Source organism: Ranitomeya imitator, chromosome 3 (genome assembly GCF_032444005.1).
Source record: "Ranitomeya imitator isolate aRanImi1 chromosome 3, aRanImi1.pri, whole genome shotgun sequence".
Lineage (NCBI taxonomy): Eukaryota > Metazoa > Chordata > Amphibia > Anura > Dendrobatidae > Ranitomeya > Ranitomeya imitator.
Genome location: NC_091284.1, coordinates 292,515,076 through 292,536,731, shown reverse-complemented (window position 1 = coordinate 292,536,731; position 21,656 = coordinate 292,515,076). Strand labels below are relative to the sequence as shown.

The window sequence follows — 21,656 nt, the reverse complement described above, 5'->3', positions numbered from 1 at the left end:
CATCTTGGGCGGAAAGGTCCGGAGCGTCACTAGATCAGATATGTAAGGCGGCCACATGGTCATCCCCTTCCACCTTTTTTAAACATTATCGGTTGGACTTTAGGTTCTCTTCTGATCTCACCTTCGGGCTAAAGGTACTTTCACACTAAACAACTTCACAACGATATCGCTAGCGATCCGTGACGTTGCAGCGTCCTGGCTAGCGATATCGTTGTGTTTGACACGCAGCAGCGATCAGGATCCTGCTGTGATGTCGTTGGTCGCTGCAGAAAGTCCAGAACTTTCCAGCTGTCTGTCCCCGGCGATCTGCTTCTCTGCACTCCTTCTGCATCCTGTGTCAGCGTTGGCCAGCCAGAAAGCACAGCGGTGACGTCACCGCTCTGCTTTCCGGCCGCTGTGCTCACAGTCAGTGCAGGAAAGCAGAGCGCCGGGGACAGACAGCTGAAGGTAAGTATGTAGTGTTTGTTTTTTTTACTTTTACAATGGTAACCATGGTAAACATCGGGTTACTAAGCGCGGCCCTGCGCTTAGTAACCCGATGTTTACCCTGGTTACCCGGGGACCTCGGCATCTCTCTCTCTCCCCCTCTCCCTCTCCTTCTCCCTTTCCCTCTATCTCCTTCTCCCTCTCCCCCTCCCTCCCTCTTGCTTCTAAGGTGGCCAGCAATGAGTCCAGACCTGAATCCCATAGAACACCTGTGGAGAGATCTAAAAATGGCAGTTTGGAGAAGGCACCCTTCAAATATCAGGGATCTGGAGCAGTTTGCCAAAGAAGAATGGTCTAAAATTCCAGCAGAGCATTGTAAGAAACTCATTGATGGTTACTGGAAGCGGTTGGTCGCAGTTATTTTGGCTAAAGGTTGTGCAACCAAGTATTAGGCTGAGGGTGCCAATACTTTTGTCTGGCCCATTTTTGGAGTTTTGTGTGAAATAATCAATGTTTTGCTTTTTGCTTCATTCTCTTGTATTTTTTTCATTTAAGACAAATTAAATGAAGATAATAATACCAAATAATTTGTGATTGCAATCATTTTCAGGAAGAAAATGAGTATTATCTGACAGAATTGCAGGGGTGTCAATACTTTTGGCCAAGACTGTATGTGCTTAATTCTAAAACTCTGGGCAAAACCATCAATGAAAAAGACCTGGGTGTATGGGTGGATGACAAACTCATATTAAGTGGCCAGTGTCGGGCTGCGGCTACAAAGGCAAATAAAATAATGGGATGCATTAAAAGAGGCATAGATGCACATGAGGAGAACATAATTTTACCTCTATAGAAGTCACTAGTTCGGCCACACTTAGAATACTGTGCACAGTTCTGGTCTCCGGTGTATAACAAAGACATAGCTGAACTAGAGCTGGTGCAGAGAAGAGCGATCAAGGTTATTAGCGGACTGGGGGGTCTGCAATACCAAGATAGGTTATTACACTTTGGGCTATTTAGTTTGAAAAAACGAAGACTAAGGGGTGATCTTATTTTAATGTATAAATATATGAGGGGACAGTACAAAGACCTTTCTGATGATCTTTTTAATCATAGACCTGAGACAGGGACAAAGGGGCATCCTCTACGTCTGGAGGAAAGAAGGTTTAAGCATAATAACAGGCGCGGGTTCTTTACTGTAAGAGCAGTGAGACTATGGAACTCTCTGCCGTATGATGTTGTAATGAGTGATTCACTAATTAAATTTAAGAGGGGACTGGATACCTTTCTGGAAAAGTATAATGTTACAGGGTATATACACTAGATTCCTTGATAGGGCGTTGATCCAGGGAACTAGTGTGATTGCCGTATGTGGAGTTGGGAAGGAATTTTTTTCCCCAAAGTGGAGCTTACTATTTGCCACATGAGGTTTTTTTTGCCTTCCTCTGGATCAACATGTTAGGGCATGTTAGGTTAGGCTATGGGTTGAACTAGATGGACTTAGTCTTCCTTGAACCTTAACCCCCTTCATGACCCAGCCTATTTTGACCTTAATGACCTGGCCGTTTTTTGCAATTCTGACCAGTGTCCCTTTATGAGGTAATAACTCGGGAACGCTTCAACGGATCCTAACGGTTCTCAGATTGTTTTTTTTCGTGACATATTGGGCTTTGTGTTAGTGGTAAATATAAGTCAATAATTTTTCATTTATTTGTGAAAAAATGGAAATTTTGGATAAAATTTTGATAATTCTGCAATTTTCAAATTTTGAATTTTTATTCTGTTAATCCAGAGGGTTATGTGACACAAAATAGTTAATAAATAACATTTCCCACATGTCTACTTTACATCAGCATAATTTTGGAAACAAAATTTTTTTTTTGCTAGGAAGTTATAAGGGTTAAAATTTGACCAGCGATTTCTCATTTTTACAACAAAATTTACAAAACCATTTTTTTTAGGGACCACCTCACATTTGAAGTCAGTTTGAGGGGTCTGTATGGCTGAAAATACCCAAAAGTGACACCAATCTAAAAACTGCACCCCTCCAGGTACTCAAAACCACATTCAAGAAGTTTATTAACCCTTCAGGTACTTCACAGCAGCAGAAGCAACATTGAAGGAAAAAATGAACATATAACTTTTTAGTCACAAAAATGATGTTATAGCAACAATTTTTTTGTTTCCCAAGGGTAAATTGAATAACTGGACCCCAAACGTTATTGTACAATTTGTCCTGAGTACGCCGATACCTCATATGTGGGGGAGAACCACTGTCTGGTCGCACGACAGGGCTCGGAAGGGAAGGAGCACGATTTGACTTTTTCAATGAATAATTGGCTCCAATCGTTAGCGGACACCATGTCACGTTTGGAGAGCCCCTGTGTGCCTAAACATTGGAGCTCCCCCACATGTGACCCCATTTTGGAAACTAGACCCCCCAAGGAACTTATCTAGATGCATAGTGAGCTCTTTGAACCCCCAGGTGCTTCACAAATTGATCCGAAAAAATGAAAAAGTACTACTTTTTTTCACAAAAAATTTCATTTAGCCTTAATTTGTTCATTTCCACATGGGCGATAGGATAAAATGGATCCTAAAATTTATTGGGCAATTTCTCCTGAGTACACTGATACCTCACATGTGGGGGTAAACCACTGTTTGGGCACGCGACAGGGCTCGGAAGTGAAGGAGCGCCATTTGACTTTTGAATTAAAAATTAGCTCCAATCGTTAGCGGACACCATTTCGCATTTGGAGAGCCCCTGTGTGTCTAAACATTGGAGCTCCCCCACATGTGACCCCATTTTGGAAACTAGACCTCCCATGGAACTAATCTAGATGTGCGGTGACCACTTTAAACCCCTGAGTGCTTCACAGAAGTTTATAATGCAGAGCCGTGAAAATAAAAAATCATTTTTCTTTCCACAAAAATGATGTTTTAGCAAGCAATTTTTTTATTTTCACAAGGGTAACAAAAGAAATTAGACCCCAATAGTTGCTGCCCAGTTTGTCCTGAGTACACTGATACCCCATATGTGGGGGTAAACCACTGTTTGGGCACACGTCGGGGCTCGGAAGGGAAGTAGTCACTTTTGAAATGCAGACTTTGATGGAATGGTCTGCGGGCATCACGTTGCGTTTGCAGAGCCCATGATGTGCCTAAACAGTAGAAATCCCCCACAAGTGACCCCATTTAGGAAACTAGACCCCCCCAAGGAACTCATCTAGATATGTGGTGAGCACTTTCAACCCCCAAGTGCGTCACAGAAGTTTACAACGCAGAGCCGTAAAAAAAATATATAGATATTTTTCTTTCCTCAAAAATTATGTTTTAGCAAGCAATTTTTTGTTTTTCACAAGGGTAACAGGAGAAATTGGACTCCAATAATTGTTGCCCAGTTTGTCCTGAGTATGCTGTTACCCCATATGTGGGGGTAAACCACTGTTTGGGCGCATGTTAGGGCTCGGAAGGGAGGGAGCACCATTTGACTTTTTGAATACAAGATTGGCTGGAATCAATGGTGGCGCCATGTTGGAGACACATGATGTACCTAAACAGTGGAAACCCCTCAATTCTACCTCCAACACTAACCCCAACACACCCCCAACCCTAATCCCAACTCTAACCGCAACCCTAACACTAATCCTAACCTTAACCCCAACACACCCCTAACCCTAGCCATAACCCTAACCACAACCTAATCTTAACCCTATTTCCAACCCTAGCCCCAATTCCAACCCCAACCCTAAGGCTGTGCCCAGGTTGCAGATTCGTGTGAGATTTTTCCGCACCATTTTTGAAAAATCCGCAGGTAAAAGGCACTGCCTTTTACCTGCGGATTTCCAGTGTTTTTTGTGCAGATTTCACCTGCGGATTCCTATTGAGGAACAGGTGTAAAACGCTGCGGAATCCGCACAAAGAATTGACATGCTGCGTGGAAAATACAGCACAGCGTTTCCGAACGGTATTTTCCGCACCATGGGCACAGCAGATTTGGTTTGCCATAGGTTTACATGGTACTGTAAACCTGATGGGAAACTGCTACGAATCCGCAGCAGCCAAATCCGCACCGTGTGCACATAGCCTAATTGTAACCCTAACCCTAGTTCTAACCCTATTTCTAGCCCTAGTGGGAATATATATATATATATATATATATATATATATATATATATATATATATATATATATATATATATATATATATATATATATATATATATATATAAAATTATTGTCCCTACCTATGGGGGTGATAAGGGGGGGGGGGTTATTTATTACCTTTTTTATTTTGATCACTGTGATAGAAGCTATCACAGCGATCAAATTGTACCTGTAACGAATCTGCCGACCGGCGCACTGCGCATGCGCCCGCCATTTTGGAAGATGGCGGCGCCCATAGAGCAGACGGACGGACACCGGGAGGGACACCGGAGGTCGGTAAGTATGAGGGGATAAATCGGACAGCGGACGGGGGGCGTCAGCGGACAGGAGGACGGAGGGGAGCGGAGGACAGCAATGGGAGGACAGAGGGGAGGAGATCGGTGGCGGTGGAGGGGGCAGATCGCGATATCCAGCCATGGCTGATCCTATTGCAGCATCGGCCATGGCTGGATTGTAATATTTCACCAATTTTCATTGGTGAAATATTACTATCGCTCTGATTGTAATTGAACGAGAAACGACACTTTCAACAGGCAATCAGAGCGATTGTAGCCATATGGGGGGTCGAAGCCACCCCCTGGGCTCAAGTACCACTCACCCTGTCCCTGCAGGTTGGGTGAAATTACAGTTAACCCTTTCCCCCGGCCTGCAGGAGCGCGATCCGACCATGACGCATATGCTGCGTCACAGGTCGGATTGGCACAGGTTTTCATGACGCATACGCTGCGTCAAAGGTCGGGAAGGTAACCATGTTACTATGTAATCCTGTGCCTGTTAAGAAAAGTGTCCAGTAGATAAAAATATTTTGTTGCAGAATGGGGAACACATTTTTAAATACATTTTAGTAATTCTTTACACCGCATCTCCGAAAGTGTGCTTGGTCAGGATCAGGGGTAAATAGCCTGGCTCTGCATACGCTAACAGCTCCCCAGAATTTCACCCCGCTTTGTAAACCATCACAACCTCTGCACAATCCTCCTGGAAATCCAGTTGTCAATGCTATTTTGTGTAGTCCATTCCTGAACTCTTATTGTATTTTCACGAATGAATACTAATGTTTTCTTTTGTCTTAAGGACCCTTCCGGATATATGGAACTGGGTTGTAATTCCTGCAATGGCTCAGAAGATGGAGAATTTTCACTTGCTATTGCAAAACCATTGCCATGTTCCTCATGCACCTGTCCAAGTCGCAGTGGCCTGTTGGCATCTCCAAACATGAAAAAGGGTATATATGTGTAGTTTTATAGGCTATGGTGGCAATTCTAGTGTTTTCAGTAAATGGCTCCCCACTTGTGGAGATTTACTAATGTGTTTTTGGCTAGATCATGACATAAATTGCACACTTGTCAGTGTGTGTTTGACATATTCAAGAAGCAAATGCTCCAAAAGAATAAGCCGTTTCACTTAGCTTGCCTGTTTTTGTTGTTCGCCACAGGGGGTTTATCTTGGCATGCGTAAAATTTATGGTACAATGTAAGCTACATAAAAGATGGAGTAGTGTTCACCAAAGTGCCATATGCACCAAATTTCTCATTCCTCATGAGCTAATGTGATAAATGTGGCTCAGCTTTAGAATGTCTAGTTTACATGGTAGTAATAGCACCACACCGCTGTACTGTAAGATTATTGTAAGGAATCACTTGTGTGTGTTTGTCTTCTACTGCTAGGACAGTTTTCACATTTTAAATGGAACCTGCCCCCCTCCACCCCCCCTCCAGGCGTTTGAAACTAAAAGAGCCTCCTTGTGCAGCAGTAATGCTGCATTCTGACAAGGTGGGTCTTTTAGTTATTGGTGCTGTAACTGCAGAAATAATCTGTTTTGTAATTTGTCCTAAATACCTTTCTTCAGTCCGGGAGGCAGGCCTTTCCCCCCTGCTGCAGACGCCACACAGCCGTCACTCAAGTCTTCTTGGCGCCGGGCGCCGCCTCCTCGACCCTGTTTTGAAAACAGCCTGCGCTCTTTTGTCATGCCTTGGGCAGGCGCAGTGAGACTGCATATGAGGACAGAGGACGGGCAGCGGTCACTGCGCCTGCCCAAGGCATGACAAAAGAGCGCAGGCGCCGGATGTTTTCAAAACAGCGCTGAGGAGGCGGCGCCCGGCGCCAAGAAGACTTGAGTGCCGTCTGTGTGGTGTCTGCAGCAGGGGGGAAAGGCCTGCCTCCAGGACTGAAGAAAGGTATTTAGGACAAATTACAAAACTGATTATTTCTGCAGTTACAGCACCAATAACTAAAAGAGCCACCTTGTCAGAATGCAGCATTACTGCTGCACAAGGTGGCTCTTTTAGTTTCAAACGCGTGAGGGGGTTACTGGTTCCCTTTAAATGTTCGAGAATTATCCCAAACTTCCTTGTTTGTGGGTAAGGGGGCTAAAGTCAGCATCCATCCCCCACCCCTCCTTCCCCCCTAACAATTTTTTATTTGCATGTAGCTCTTTCAATGACAAGTCCAACAATACCTTTTACATAGACAGTTTGTTCCTCCATTACGGAGAAATTTGTGTTTGAATTAATCTACGCCTCCTATTTGACTGATGGCCTCTCTGCTGTATCACTTCAGGCAAACAGGAGGAAAAGAACCAGTGTGGCAGAGGCTTCAGATCTATATATTGTTTTTCAGCCTCGTTAGCAGATCAAGTCAAGTGCTGATTTCTCTGTAATGGAGGAACAGACTGCTATGTAAAGGTATTCCTGGACTTGTTTGTAAAAGATCCACATGTGCATCTAAATAGTCTGGGGCGTGAGATCCTGCTGACAGATTCCCTATAATGGCAAACTGCTAGCCATACAATATCTACTATATAATTGTCTACGGGTCATTTCAGTCTGTCCTTCTGTCTGTCTGTCTGTCACGGATATTCATTGGTCGCGGCCTCTGTCTGTCCTGGAAATCCAAGTCGCTGAAAGGTCACGGCAAAACAGCCACGACCAATCAGCGATGGGCACAGACTGGAAGAAAATGGCCGCTCCATACTCCCCGCAGTCAATGTCCCCGGCGCCGCTCCATACTCCCCGCGGCGCAGTCAGTGTCCCCAGCAACCCGCTCCATACTCCCTGCGGCGCAGTCAGTGTCCCCGGCGCCCACTCCATACTCCCCTCCGGTCACCGCTCACACAGGGTTAATGCCAGCGGTAACGGACCGCGTTATGCCGCGTGTAACGCACTGCGTAACCGCTGCTATTAACCCTGTGTGACCAAGTTCTTACTATTGATGCTGCCTTTGCAGCATCAATAGTAAAAAGATGTAGTGTTAAAAATAATTAAAAAAACAAAAAGCCTGCTATACTCGCCTTCCTTAGTCGGACGATGCACTCGCGCCGGCCGCCATCTTCCGTTCCCAGAGATGCATTGTGAACTTACCCAGAAGACTTAGCGGTCTTGCGAGACCGCTAAGTCATCTGGGTAATTTCGCAATGCATCCTGGGAACGGAAGATGGCGGCCGCATCGCACAGCTTCGCTGGATCCCAGGGGTGAGTATATAACTTTTTTATTTTAATAATTTTTTTTTAACAGGGATATGGTGCACAGACTGCAAAATACTGCGTGGGCAGTGTTAAATACATACGTGACTGGGCAATATACTACGTGACTGGGCAATATACTACGTGACTGGGCAATATACTACGTCGCTGGGCAATATACTACATCGCTGGGCAATATACTACGTCGCTGGGCAATATACTACGTTGATGGGCAATATACTACGTGGCTGGGCAATATACTACGTGGCTGGGCAATATACTACGTGGCTGGGCAATATACTACGTGGCTGGGCAATATACTACGTGGCTGGGCAATGTACTACGTGGCTGGGCAATGTACTACGTGGCTGGGCAATATACTACGTGGCTGGGCAATATACTACGTGGCTGGGCAATATACTACGTGGCTGGGCAATATACTGCGTGGCTGGGCAATGTACTACGTGGCTGGGCAATGTACTACGTGGCTGGGCAATATACTATGTGGCTGGGCAACATACTACGTGGCTGGGCAACATACTACGTGGCTGGGCAACATATGTGGCTGGGCAATATACTACGTGACTGGGCAATATACTACGTGACTGGGCAATATACTACGTGACTGGGCAATATACTACGTGGACATGCATATTCTAGAATACCCGATGCGTTAGAATCGGGCCACCATCTCGTCTACTATATAATTGTCTACGGGTCACTTCCGTCCTTCTGTCTGTCCTTCTGTCTGTCCTTCTGTCTGTCCTTCTGTCTGTCCTTCTGTCTGTCCTTCTGTCTGTCCTTCTGTCTGTCCTTCTGTCTGTCCTTCTGTCTGTCCTTCTGTCTGTCCTTCTGTCTGTCCTTCTGTCTGTCTGTCACAGATATTCATTGATCGCGGCCTCTGTCTGTCATGGAATCCAAGTCGCTGATTGGTCGTGGCAAAACGCCCACAACCATTCAGCGACGGGCGCAGTCCGGCGGCAACATGGCCGCTCCTTCCTCCCCGCAGTTAGTGCCTGCCCCGTACTCCCCTCCAGTCAGCGCTCACACAGGGTTAATGGCAGCGCTAATGGACCGCGGTGTAACGCACTCCATTAACGCTGCTATTAACCCTGTGTGACCAATTTTTTTAGTGTTGATGCTGCCTATGCAGCCTTAATAGTAGAGTTGAGCGACCTTGACCTTTTTAGAGTCGAGCCGGGTTTCGCGAAACCCGACTATCTCAAAAGTCGGGTCGAGTGAAATCGGCCGATTATGACGTAAAGTCGGGATCGACCGAAACACGAAACCCAATGCAAGTCAATGGGGCAGCATAGTCGGCAGTGAGTGGGGGCCAGGAAAACACCTAGAGTGCCCATTTTAATGTCAAAACCATCCATTCTTCTTAATGAAGCTTGTCAAGCGTAATTTACCTTATAATAATTGGAAGGCATTTGAAATTGGGGGTCATTTGGCTAAAGTTGTGGTGGGTAGGGCTGGTTCAAGTAATTAGTGGGCCCAGGAAATCTGGACCACGTCACGGCAGTGGAGCAGGGAGAGGTAAGTATTTCAACTTTGCAAGTGCTGTGATCCTGAGCAAGCAGGGGGGGCCCACTCGTTGGCATTGGCACTGGCACAGGGCCCCTCAAAGTACAACGGTGTGTTTGCACGGCGGGGGCGCCTCCCACCAGCAGCAACACTTTTGCGTACTATGAGAGGCCCTGTGCCAGTGACGTCGCCAACTAGTATTCCTCCCCGCACCTGATGAAGGAACCTGCACTTTCATCTGCACCTTCCTCTTTGTCCCCGTGTAAGGTGGTATGGTATGCGGGAAGAGCAACCTGACTTTCAGCAGGGTCACAATGTTGTTGTGTAGCGTGCACGGGGAATGTTGCGTTATGGGTCAATGTACCAGCAGACTCATCTATCACTGGCTGGGCAATGGGCAGGATGAGGAGGAAACACAGATATAGGCCCAAAGAATAAAGTGGGCTAAATGCAGTTCAAAATTGGTAACACAGGAATAACCAGGGGGCATTGCAGTGTAGGACAACTGGAATGAGAGGCTGACACAGAGAGTAGGCCCAAATCAGTAAGTAGTCGAAATGCAGTTCAAAATTGGCAACAGTAGTAAACAGGCGGCACAGCTTTGTTCAGTGGAGGAGAACAGCAAGGAGTGGCAGACACCGATAGTAGGCCCCAACCCAACTAGTAGGCCAAATGCAGTCTAACATTAACAACTACTTAACGAGCGCCTGAAAACGGAATTTCAGGACAGGAAACCAGGAGAACAGCAAGGAGCGGCAGACACCAATAGTAGGCCCCAAACGAACTAGTACGCCAAATGCAGTTGTTCCATTTAACCACAATTTAATGAGAGCCTGAAGATAGAAGTTCAGGAAAGGCAACCTGGAGAACACCTTGGAGTGGAACACACCATCTCTCTACACCCCATACCCAATTTGTAGGTCTAATGCAGCGTAGTTTCCAACAACTACTAAACGAGAGCATGATGATCGAAGCATTGGCGAGGAAACCTGGGGAACACCTTGGAGTGGAACACACCATCTCTCTACACCCCATACCCAATTTGTAGGCCTAATGCAGCGTAGTTTCCAACAACTACTAAACGAGAGCATGATGATCGAAGCATTGGCGAGGAAACCTGGGGAACACCTTGGAGTGGAACACACCATCTCTCTACAGTGGAACACACCATCTCTCTACATCCCATACCCAATTTGTAGGCCTAATGCAGCGTAGTTTCCAACAACTACTAAACGAGAGCCGGAAGATCGAAGCTCAGGAAAGGCAACCTGGAGAACACCTTGGAGTGGAACACACCATCTCTCTACACCCCATACCCAATTTGTAGGCCTAATGCAGCGTAGTTTCCAACAACTACTAAACGAGAGCCGGAAGATCGAAGCTCAGGAAAGGCAACCTGGGGAACACCTTGGAGTGTAACACACCCTCTCGCTACACCCCATACCCAATTTGAAGGCCTAATGCAGCGTAGTTTCCAACAACTACTAAACGAGAGCCGGAAGATCGAAGCTCAGGAAAGGCAACCTGGGGAACACCTTGGAGTGTAACAAACCCTCTCTCTACACCCCATACCCAATTTGTAGGCCTAATGCAGCGTAGTTTCCGACAACTACTAAACGAGAGCATGAAGATCGAAGCTCAGGAAAGGCAACCTGGGGAACACCTTGGAGTGTAACACACCCTCTCTCTACACCCCATACCCAATTTGAAGGCCTAATGCAGTGTAGTTTCCAAGAACTACTAAACGAGAGCCGGAAGATCGAAGCTCAGGAAAGGCAACCTGGGGAACACCTTGGAGTGGTACACACCATCTCTCTACACCCCATACCCAATTTGAAGGCCTAATGCAGCGTAGTTTCCAACAACTACTAAACGAGAGCCGGAAGATCGAAGCTCAGGAAAGGCAACCTGGGGAACACCTTGGAGTGTAACACAACGTCTCTCTACACCACGGAAGGGCTGATTCTTAGGAAGGAAGGCTGTTGGAAATAAGCATTGCGCGTCCGAGGGTGATTATATTCTTATTAGGTATATACTCACCCTCGGACGCGCCCTGCTTCTTTATTTGGAATGAATGTTTATTTGCAATGTGGAGTTGACTTTCTCTATTATTTTGGTAATTAACGATTTTATTATTTTCATTGTTTTGCATCTTCTCGGCAATAATATAAAGAAGACGCGACAGGACAACACTCGGTGGATGCCATATCTGTGTTTTCAATTTAAAAAACCTTTCAGTTAACTACTTGCAGGAGAAAGTAATTGTAGCTGCTGGCCATTTTTAGTACTGTACCAGATTTTAGTTGTGTGTTTGTTTTTAATGTTAAAATGTCTGCATTTGATATCTCTCCAGTATTTTCTTTTTTGTAAGCAAAATACTTATTTTTATATTTTCTGATGTTGGTTCCAGGGGTACACGGGCAGCAGTGCCCTGGTCAGTGTAGTAGTAGTTGAAAGAATGGACCGCAGACAGGCATCGAAGGCCTAAAATAAAAAAATTGGGCTGGCTGTAGGCAATTTTAAATTGGTTCCAGGGGTACACGGGCAGCAGTGGTGTGGTCAGTGGAGGCCTAGTGGAAGGAGTGACCGCAGACAGGCATCGAAGGCCTAAAATAATAACACATGGCTGTAGGCAATTTTAAATTGGTTCCAGGGGTACACGGGCAGCAGTGCCCTGGTCAGTGTAGTAGTAGTTGAAAGAATGGACCGCAGACAGGCATCGAAGGCCTAAAATAATAACACATGGCTGTAGGCAATTTTAAATTGGTTCCAGGGGTACACGGACAGCAGTGGTGTGGTCAGTGGAGGCCTAGTGGAAGGAGTGACCGCAGACAGGCATCGAAGGCCTAAAATAATAACACATGGCTGTAGGCAATTTTAAATTGGTTCCAGGGGTACACGGGCAGCAGTGGTGTGGTCAGTGGAGGCCTAGTGGAAGGAGTGACCGCAGACAGGCATCGAAGGCCTAAAATAATAACACATGGCTGTAGGCAATTTTAAATTGGTTCCAGGGGTACACGGGCAGCAGTGACCTGGTCAGTGTAGTAGTAGTTGAAAGAATGGACCGCAGACAGGCAAAATTGGCAACAGTAGTAAACAGGCGGCACAGCTTTGTTCAGTGGAGGAGAACAGCAAGGAGTGGCAGACACCGATAGTAGGCCCCAACCCAACTAGTAGGCCAAATGCAGTCTAACATTAACAACTACTTAACGAGCGCCTGAAAACGGAATTTCAGGACAGGAAACCAGGAGAACAGCAAGGAGCGGCAGACACCAATAGTAGGCCCCAAACGAACTAGTACGCCAAATGCAGTTGTTCCATTTAACCACAATTTAATGAGAGCCTGAAGATAGAAGTTCAGGAAAGGCAACCTGGAGAACACCTTGGAGTGGAACACACCATCTCTCTACACCCCATACCCAATTTGTAGGTCTAATGCAGCGTAGTTTCCAACAACTACTAAACGAGAGCATGATGATCGAAGCATTGGCGAGGAAACCTGGGGAACACCTTGGAGTGGAACACACCATCTCTCTACACCCCATACCCAATTTGTAGGCCTAATGCAGCGTAGTTTCCAACAACTACTAAACGAGAGCATGATGATCGAAGCATTGGCGAGGAAACCTGGGGAACACCTTGGAGTGGAACACACCATCTCTCTACAGTGGAACACACCATCTCTCTACATCCCATACCCAATTTGTAGGCCTAATGCAGCGTAGTTTCCAACAACTACTAAACGAGAGCCGGAAGATCGAAGCTCAGGAAAGGCAACCTGGAGAACACCTTGGAGTGGAACACACCATCTCTCTACACCCCATACCCAATTTGTAGGCCTAATGCAGCGTAGTTTCCAACAACTACTAAACGAGAGCCGGAAGATCGAAGCTCAGGAAAGGCAACCTGGGGAACACCTTGGAGTGTAACACACCCTCTCGCTACACCCCATACCCAATTTGAAGGCCTAATGCAGCGTAGTTTCCAACAACTACTAAACGAGAGCCGGAAGATCGAAGCTCAGGAAAGGCAACCTGGGGAACACCTTGGAGTGTAACAAACCCTCTCTCTACACCCCATACCCAATTTGTAGGCCTAATGCAGCGTAGTTTCCGACAACTACTAAACGAGAGCATGAAGATCGAAGCTCAGGAAAGGCAACCTGGGGAACACCTTGGAGTGTAACACACCCTCTCTCTACACCCCATACCCAATTTGAAGGCCTAATGCAGTGTAGTTTCCAAGAACTACTAAACGAGAGCCGGAAGATCGAAGCTCAGGAAAGGCAACCTGGGGAACACCTTGGAGTGGTACACATCATCTCTCTACACCCCATACCCAATTTGAAGGCCTAATGCAGCGTAGTTTCCAACAACTACTAAACGAGAGCCGGAAGATCGAAGCTCAGGAAAGGCAACCTGGGGAACACCTTGGAGTGTAACACAACGTCTCTCTACACCACGGAAGGGCTGATTCTTAGGAAGGAAGGCTGTTGGAAATAAGCATTGCGCGTCCGAGGGTGATTATATTCTTATTAGGTATATACTCACCCTCGGACGCGCCCTGCTTCTTTATTTGGAATGAATGTTTATTTGCAATGTGGAGTTGACTTTCTCTATTATTTTGGTAATTAACGATTTTATTATTTTCATTGTTTTGCATCTTCTCGGCAATAATATAAAGAAGACGCGACAGGACAACACTCGGTGGATGCCATATCTGTGTTTTCAATTTAAAAAACCTTTCAGTTAACTACTTGCAGGAGAAAGTAATTGTAGCTGCTGGCCATTTTTAGTACTGTACCAGATTTTAGTTGTGTGTTTGTTTTTAATGTTAAAATGTCTGCATTTGATATCTCTCCAGTATTTTCTTTTTTGTAAGCAAAATACTTATTTTTATATTTTCTGATGTTGGTTCCAGGGGTACACGGGCAGCAGTGCCCTGGTCAGTGTAGTAGTAGTTGAAAGAATGGACCGCAGACAGGCATCGAAGGCCTAAAATAAAAAAATTGGGCTGGCTGTAGGCAATTTTAAATTGGTTCCAGGGGTACACGGGCAGCAGTGGTGTGGTCAGTGGAGGCCTAGTGGAAGGAGTGACCGCAGACAGGCATCGAAGGCCTAAAATAATAACACATGGCTGTAGGCAATTTTAAATTGGTTCCAGGGGTACACGGGCAGCAGTGCCCTGGTCAGTGTAGTAGTAGTTGAAAGAATGGACCGCAGACAGGCATCGAAGGCCTAAAATAATAACACATGGCTGTAGGCAATTTTAAATTGGTTCCAGGGGTACACGGACAGCAGTGGTGTGGTCAGTGGAGGCCTAGTGGAAGGAGTGACCGCAGACAGGCATCGAAGGCCTAAAATAATAACACATGGCTGTAGGCAATTTTAAATTGGTTCCAGGGGTACACGGGCAGCAGTGGTGTGGTCAGTGGAGGCCTAGTGGAAGGAGTGACCGCAGACAGGCATCGAAGGCCTAAAATAATAACACATGGCTGTAGGCAATTTTAAATTGGTTCCAGGGGTACACGGGCAGCAGTGACCTGGTCAGTGTAGTAGTAGTTGAAAGAATGGACCGCAGACAGGCATCGAAGGCCTAAAATAAAAAAATTGGGCTGGCTGTAGGCAATTTTAAATTGGTTCCAGGGGTACACTGGCAGCAGTGGTGTGGTCAGTAGAGGCCTAGTGGAAGGAGTGACCGCAGACAGGCATCGAAGGCCTAAAATAATAACACATGGCTATAGGCAATTTTAAATTGGTTCCAGGGGTACACGGGCAGCAGTGGTGTGGTCAGTGGAGGCCCAGTGGAAGGAGTGACCACAGACAGGCATCGAAGGCCTAACATAACAAAAATGTCAATACAATGGTATTGTCAGTGGCAGGCATTGAAGGATGTCAGCGCATAGACTAAACATTGGTGGAGCTGTGAGATAATTTTGCAAGTGGTAGAGCACTGTTTGAGCTGGGGTGGGGGGAAACTGTCTTGTGGCCGGCGGTACAGGCCCAGGGCCCCTCATATTACAACGGTGTGTCTGACGTTGGGTGCGCACCACCACCGCCAGAGACACTTTATTGTACTAGGAGGGGCCCAGTGGCAGTGCCGTCGACCAAAAGCGGGCTCACCCACCTCTTCAGACAAACTGCACTCTAACGGGTGCTGTCGCCAAGTGTCGATACCACGGCCCCGTGTGGGTAGTTTGGCCATTTAGTGAGGTGTAAACATGTCGTATGCTGGACAATCAGGTGCTGAAAATTACGAGATTGGAAAAGGCATTCAGAATAGTCCACAGGCAAGACCTTTTCATAGGAAAGCTAGGTGTCAGCCGGGCAAGGTGGGGCAAAAGATTTCGAAATCCAGTTGTGGTTCATTTTAATGAAGGTTAGATCATCTACATTTTGGGTAGCCAGACGAGTCCTTTTTTCTGTTAGTATTGAACCTGCAGCACTGAATACTCTTTCTGATAGGACACTAGCTGCCGGGCAAGCAAGCTCCTGCAATGCATATTCTGCCAATTCTGGCCAGGTGTCTAATTTTGATGCCCAGTAATCAAATGGGAATGACGGTTGAGGGAGAACATCGATAAGGGATGAAAAATAGTTTGTAACCATACTGGACAAATGTTGTCTCCTGTCACTTTGAATTGATGCTGCAGTACCTGTCCTGTCTGCGGTCATAGCAAAATCACTCCACAACATGGTCAGAAAACCCCTCTGGCCAACGCCACTTCTGATTTCTGCCCCTCTAACTCCTCTGGTCTGCTGGCCCCTGCAGCTCGTGTGAGAACGATCAAGGGCGATGTGTGCAGGGAATGCCAGAAGCAAACGGTCAACAAGAGTTGATTGTTTGGTTGCTAATATTAGTTCCAAGTTCTCATGTGGCATTATATTTTGCAATTTGCCTTTATAGCGAGGATCAAGGAGGCAGGCCAACCAGTAATCGTCATCAATCATCATTTTAGTTATGCGTGTGTCCCTTTTGAGGATACGTAAGGCATAATCCGCCATGTGGGCCAAAGTTCCAGTTCTCAAATCTGCGGTTGTGCTTGGTTGAGGGGCAGTTTCAGGCAAATCCACGTCACTTGTGTCCCTCAAAAAACCAGAACCCGGCCTTGCTGCGCCACCAATTTCCAGTGGCCCCGGAAAAGCTTCCTCATTAAAAATATAATCATCCCCATCATCCTCCTCGTCCTCCTCCTCCTCTTCGCCCGCTACCTCGTCCTGTACACTGCCCTGGCCAGACAATGGCTGACTGTCATCAAGGCTTTCCTCTTCCTCAGCTGCAGACGCCTGATCCTTTATGTGCGTCAAACTTTGCATCAGCAGACGCATTAGGGGGATGCTCATGCTTATTATGGCGTTGTCTGCACTAACCAGCCGTGTGCATTCCTCAAAACACTGAAGGACTTGACACATGTCTTGAATCTTCGACCACTGCACACCTGACAACTCCATGTCTGCCATCCTACTGCCTTCCCGTGTATGCGTATCCTCCCACAAAAACATAACAGCCCGCCTCTGTTCACACAGTCTCTGAAGCATGTGCAGTGTTGAGTTCCACCTTGTTGCAACGTCTATGATTAGGCGATGCTGGGGAAGGTTCAAAGAACGCTGATAGGTCTGCATACGGCTGGAGTGTACGGGCGAACGGCGGATATGTGAGCAAAGTCCACGCACTTTGAGGAGCAGGTCGGATAACCCCGGATAACTTTTCAGGAAGCACTGCACCACCAGGTTTAAGGTGTGAGCCAGGCAAGGAATGTGTTTCAGTTGGGAAAGGGAGATGGCAGCCATGAAATTCCTTCCGTTATCACTCACTACCTTGCCTGCCTCAAGATCTACAGTGCCCAGCCACGACTGCGTTTCTTTCTGCAAGAACTCGGACAGAACTTCCGCGGTGTGTCTGTTGTCGCCCAAACACTTCATAGCCAATACAGCCTGCTGACGTTTGCCAGTAGCTGCCCCATAATGGGAGACCTGGTGTGCAACAGTGGCAGCTGCGGATGGAGTGGTTGTGCGACTGCGGTCTGTGGACGAGCTCTCGCTTCTGCAGGAGGACGAAGAGGAGGGGGTGCGAACGGCTACAGCCAATTGTTTCCTAGACCGTGGGCTAGGCAGAACTGTCCCAAACTTGCTGTCCCCTGTGGACCCTGCATCCACCACATTTACCCAGTGTGCCGTGATGGACACGTAACGTCCCTGGCCATGCCTACTGGTCCATGCATCTGTTGTCAGGTGCACCTTTGTGCTCACAGATTGCCTGAGTGCATGGACGATGCGCTCTTTAACATGCTGGTGGAGGGCTGGGATGGCTTTTCTGGAAAAAAAGTGTCGACTGGGTAGCTCGTAGCGTGGTACAGCGTAGTCCATCAGGGCTTTGAAAGCTTCGCTTTCAACTAACCGGTAGGGCATCATCTCTAACGAGATTAGTCTAGCTATGTGTGCGTTCAAACCCTGTGTACGCGGATGCGAGGCTAAGTACTTTCTAACCATAGTCTCATGTAGGGTGAGCTGGACTGGAGAGCTGGAGATCGTGGAACTAGCGGGGGTGCCGGTGGACATGGCAGACTGAGAGACGGTGGGAGATGGTATTGTTGCCACCGGTGCCCTAGATGCAGTGTTTCCTACTACGAAACTGGTGATTCCGTGACCCTGACGGCTTTGGCCTGGCAAAGAAACCTGCACAGATACTGCAGGTGGTGCGGAAAATGGTGGCCCTACACTGCCGGAAGGGATGTTGCGTTGCTGACTAGCTTCATTGGCCGAGGGTGCTACAACCTTAAGGGACGTTTGGTAGTTAGTCCAGGCTTGCAAATGCATGGTGGTTAAATGTCTATGCATGCAACTTGTATTGAGACTTTTCAGATTCTGTCCTCTGCTTAAGGTAGTTGAACATTTTTGACAGATGACTTTGCGCTGATCAATTGGATGTTGTTTAAAAAAATGCCAGACTGCACTCTTTCTAGCATCGGATACCTTTTCAGGCATTGCAGACTGAGCTTTAACCGGATGGCCACGCTGTCCTCCAACAGGTTTTAGCTTTGCCACGCGTTTTGGGCAAGATACGGGCCCGGCAGATGGAACCTGTTGCGATGTTGATGCCTGCTGCGGCCCCTCCTCCTCCGCTTCAGAACTGCTGCCGCCTGCACCCTGTTCCCCCAATGGCTGCCAATCGGGGTCAAGAACTGGGTCATCTATTACCTCTTCTTGTAGCTCGTGTGCAACTTCGTCTGTGTCACCGTGTCGGTCGGTGGTATAGCGTTCGTGATGGGGCAACATAGTCTCATCAGGGTCTGATTCTTGATCAGCACCCTGCGATGGCAATGTTGTGGTCTGAGTCAAAGGACCAGGATAGTAGTCTGGCTGTGGCTGTGCATCAGTGCACTCCATGTCAGATTCAACTTGTAATGGGCATGGACTGTTAACTGCTTCACTTTCTAAGCCAGGGACGGTATGTGTAAAGAGCTCCATGGAGTAACCCGTTGTGTCGCCTGCTGCATTCTTCTCTGTTGTTGTTTTTGCTGAAGAGGACAAGGAAGCGACTTGTCCCTGACCGTGAACATCCACTAAACGACGCGCTGCTTTGACATTTACCAGTTTCACGAGAGGAGGCAAAAGAGCTAGAGGCTGAGTCAGCAAGATAAGCCAAAACTTGCTCTTGCTGCTCCGGCTTTAAAAGCGGTTTTCCTACTCCCAGAAAAGGGAGCGTTCGAGGCCTTGTGTAGCCAGACGACGAACCTGGCTCCACAGCTCCAGACTTAGGTGCAATATTTTTTTTCCCACGACCAGCTGATGCTCCACCACTACCACTACCCTCGTTACCAGCTGACAATGAACGCCCCCGGCCACGACCTCTTCCACCAGACTTCCTCATTGTTTTAAAAACGTTACCAAACGAACGGTATTTGTTGCTGTCACACAACTTACACGGTGAGCTATAACTTCAGTATGATTTAGCTACCCCTTTACAGGTGGGTGAGACCACAACGAAAATCAGCCACAATGTTACACACTCTGTTGTTGTTGGCAACAAATGAGATGGCACACACGCAGGACTGTCACTGAAGCGCAAATGTAAATATTTATCTCCCACTGATTTGTGTTTGTTTTTTTTTAAAAGGGAGACTTCAGAAAAAAAAAAAATTAAAAAAAAATTATTTTTTACAGAAGAATTTATAAAACAAATAAAATGAAATGATTGTTTCAGGGAGAATTTAGGAAAAAAAAAAAAAAGGCTTTGTAGGGCCCACTGAGTGAGAGAGGACGCACACAGGAGTCAGGAGTGGCACACAAGCCCAGAGGCCAATATTAATCTCCCACCGATTGATTTAGTTATTTTTTTTGGTAGATTTTGGAACCCAAATCAAGCAAAAAAATTAATAGGCTTTCTATGGCCCACAATTGGGGGGAGAGAGAGATGGCACACCCAGGAGTCAAGACTGGCACACAAGCAGAAGGGGCAATATGAATCTCCCACAGATTTTTTTTTTTTTTTTTTTTTTTTTCAGGGAGACTTGAGAGAAAAAAAAATACAAAAAAAATGATTTTTTTCAGGAATAATTTAGAAACCAAAGAAAATAAAATGATTGTTTCAGGGAGAATTTAGAAAACAAATAAAACAAAAAATAGGCTTTCTAGGGCCCACTGAGTGACAGATGACGCACACAGGAGTCAGGAGTGGCACACAAGCCCAGAGGCCAATATTAATCTCCCATTTTTTTTTTTTTCCAGGGAAAAATTTATAAACCCAATAAAAAAAATAATAATAAATAGGCTTTCTATGGCCCACTATCTGAGAGAGAGAGATGGCACGCTTAGGACTGGCACACAAGCCCAAAGCCCAATATTAATCTCCCACTGATTGATTTAATGATTTTTTCAGGTAGAATTTAGAACCCAAATCAAGCAAAAAAATTAATAGACTTTCTATGGCCCACTGAGTGAGAGATGGCACACACAGGAGTAAGGAGTGGCACACAAGCCCTGAGGCCAATATTTTTCTCCCACTGATTGATTGATTTTTTCAGGTAGAATTAGGAACCCAAATCAACCCAAAAAATAAATAGGCTTTCTATGGCCCACTATTTGTGAGAGAGATGGCACGCTCAGGACTGGCACACAAGCCCAGAGGCCAATATTAATCTCCCACTTTTTTTTTTTTTTCCAGGGAAAATTTATAAACCCAATAAAAAAAATAATAATAAATAGGCTTTCTATGGCCCACTATCTGAGAGAGAGAGATGGCACGCTTAGGACTGGCACACAAGCCCAAAGGCCAATACTAATCTCCCACTGATTGATTGATTGATTGATTTTTTCAGGTAGAATTATGAACCCAAATCAACCAAAAACATAAATAGGCTTTCTATGGCCCACTATTTGTGAGAGAGATGGCACGCTCAGGACTGGCACACAAGCCCAGAGGCCAATATTAATCTCCCACTTTTTTTTTTTCCAGGGAAAATTTATAAACCCAATAAAATAATAAAAAAATAGGCTTTCTATGGCCCACTATCTGAGAGAGAGATGGCACGCTTAGGACTGGCACACAAGCCCAAAGGCCAATATTAATCTCCCACTGATTGATTTATTGATTTTTTCAGGTAGAATTTAGAACCCAAATCAAGCAAAAAAATTAATAGGCTTTCTATGGCCCACTGAGTGAGAGATGGCACACACAGGAGTAAGGAGTGGCACACAAGCCCTGAGGCCAATATTTTTCTCCCACTGATTGATGTTGTGATTTTTTCTGGTAGATTTTGGAACCCAAATCAAGCAAAAAAATAAATAGGCTTTCTATGGCCCACTGAGTGAGAGATGACACAGACAGAGATGGCACTCTAGCAGAAATGTCAATCTTAATCTCCCACAAAAAAAAAAAAAAAAGGAACTGTCCTTCAATTACTATCTCCCTGCAGTAATCTCAGCCAGGTATGGCAGGCAGCAATAAGGAGTGGACTGATGCACAAATTAAATAAAAAGTGTGGACAAACAAACAAGATAGCTGTGCAGAAAGGAAGGAACAAGAGGATTTGTGCTTTGAAAAAAGCAGTTGGTTTGCACAGCGGCGTACACACAG

At 46.2% G+C, this 21,656-nt stretch overlaps 1 protein-coding gene across 6 annotated transcripts in view; it reads left to right on the top strand.

The window, feature by feature from the left end:
• The window catches only part of GGNBP2 (gametogenetin binding protein 2), a 288,037-nt gene that overhangs the window by 228,931 nt on the left and 37,450 nt on the right, over positions 1-21,656 (top strand). For all 6 annotated transcript variants that reach the window (XM_069756544.1, XM_069756542.1, XM_069756543.1 and 3 more), the window contains one exon: positions 5,668-5,818. In XM_069756544.1, the coding sequence (XP_069612645.1) occupies positions 5,668-5,818 (151 nt within the window). The remainder of the gene's footprint in view (positions 1-5,667; positions 5,819-21,656) is intronic.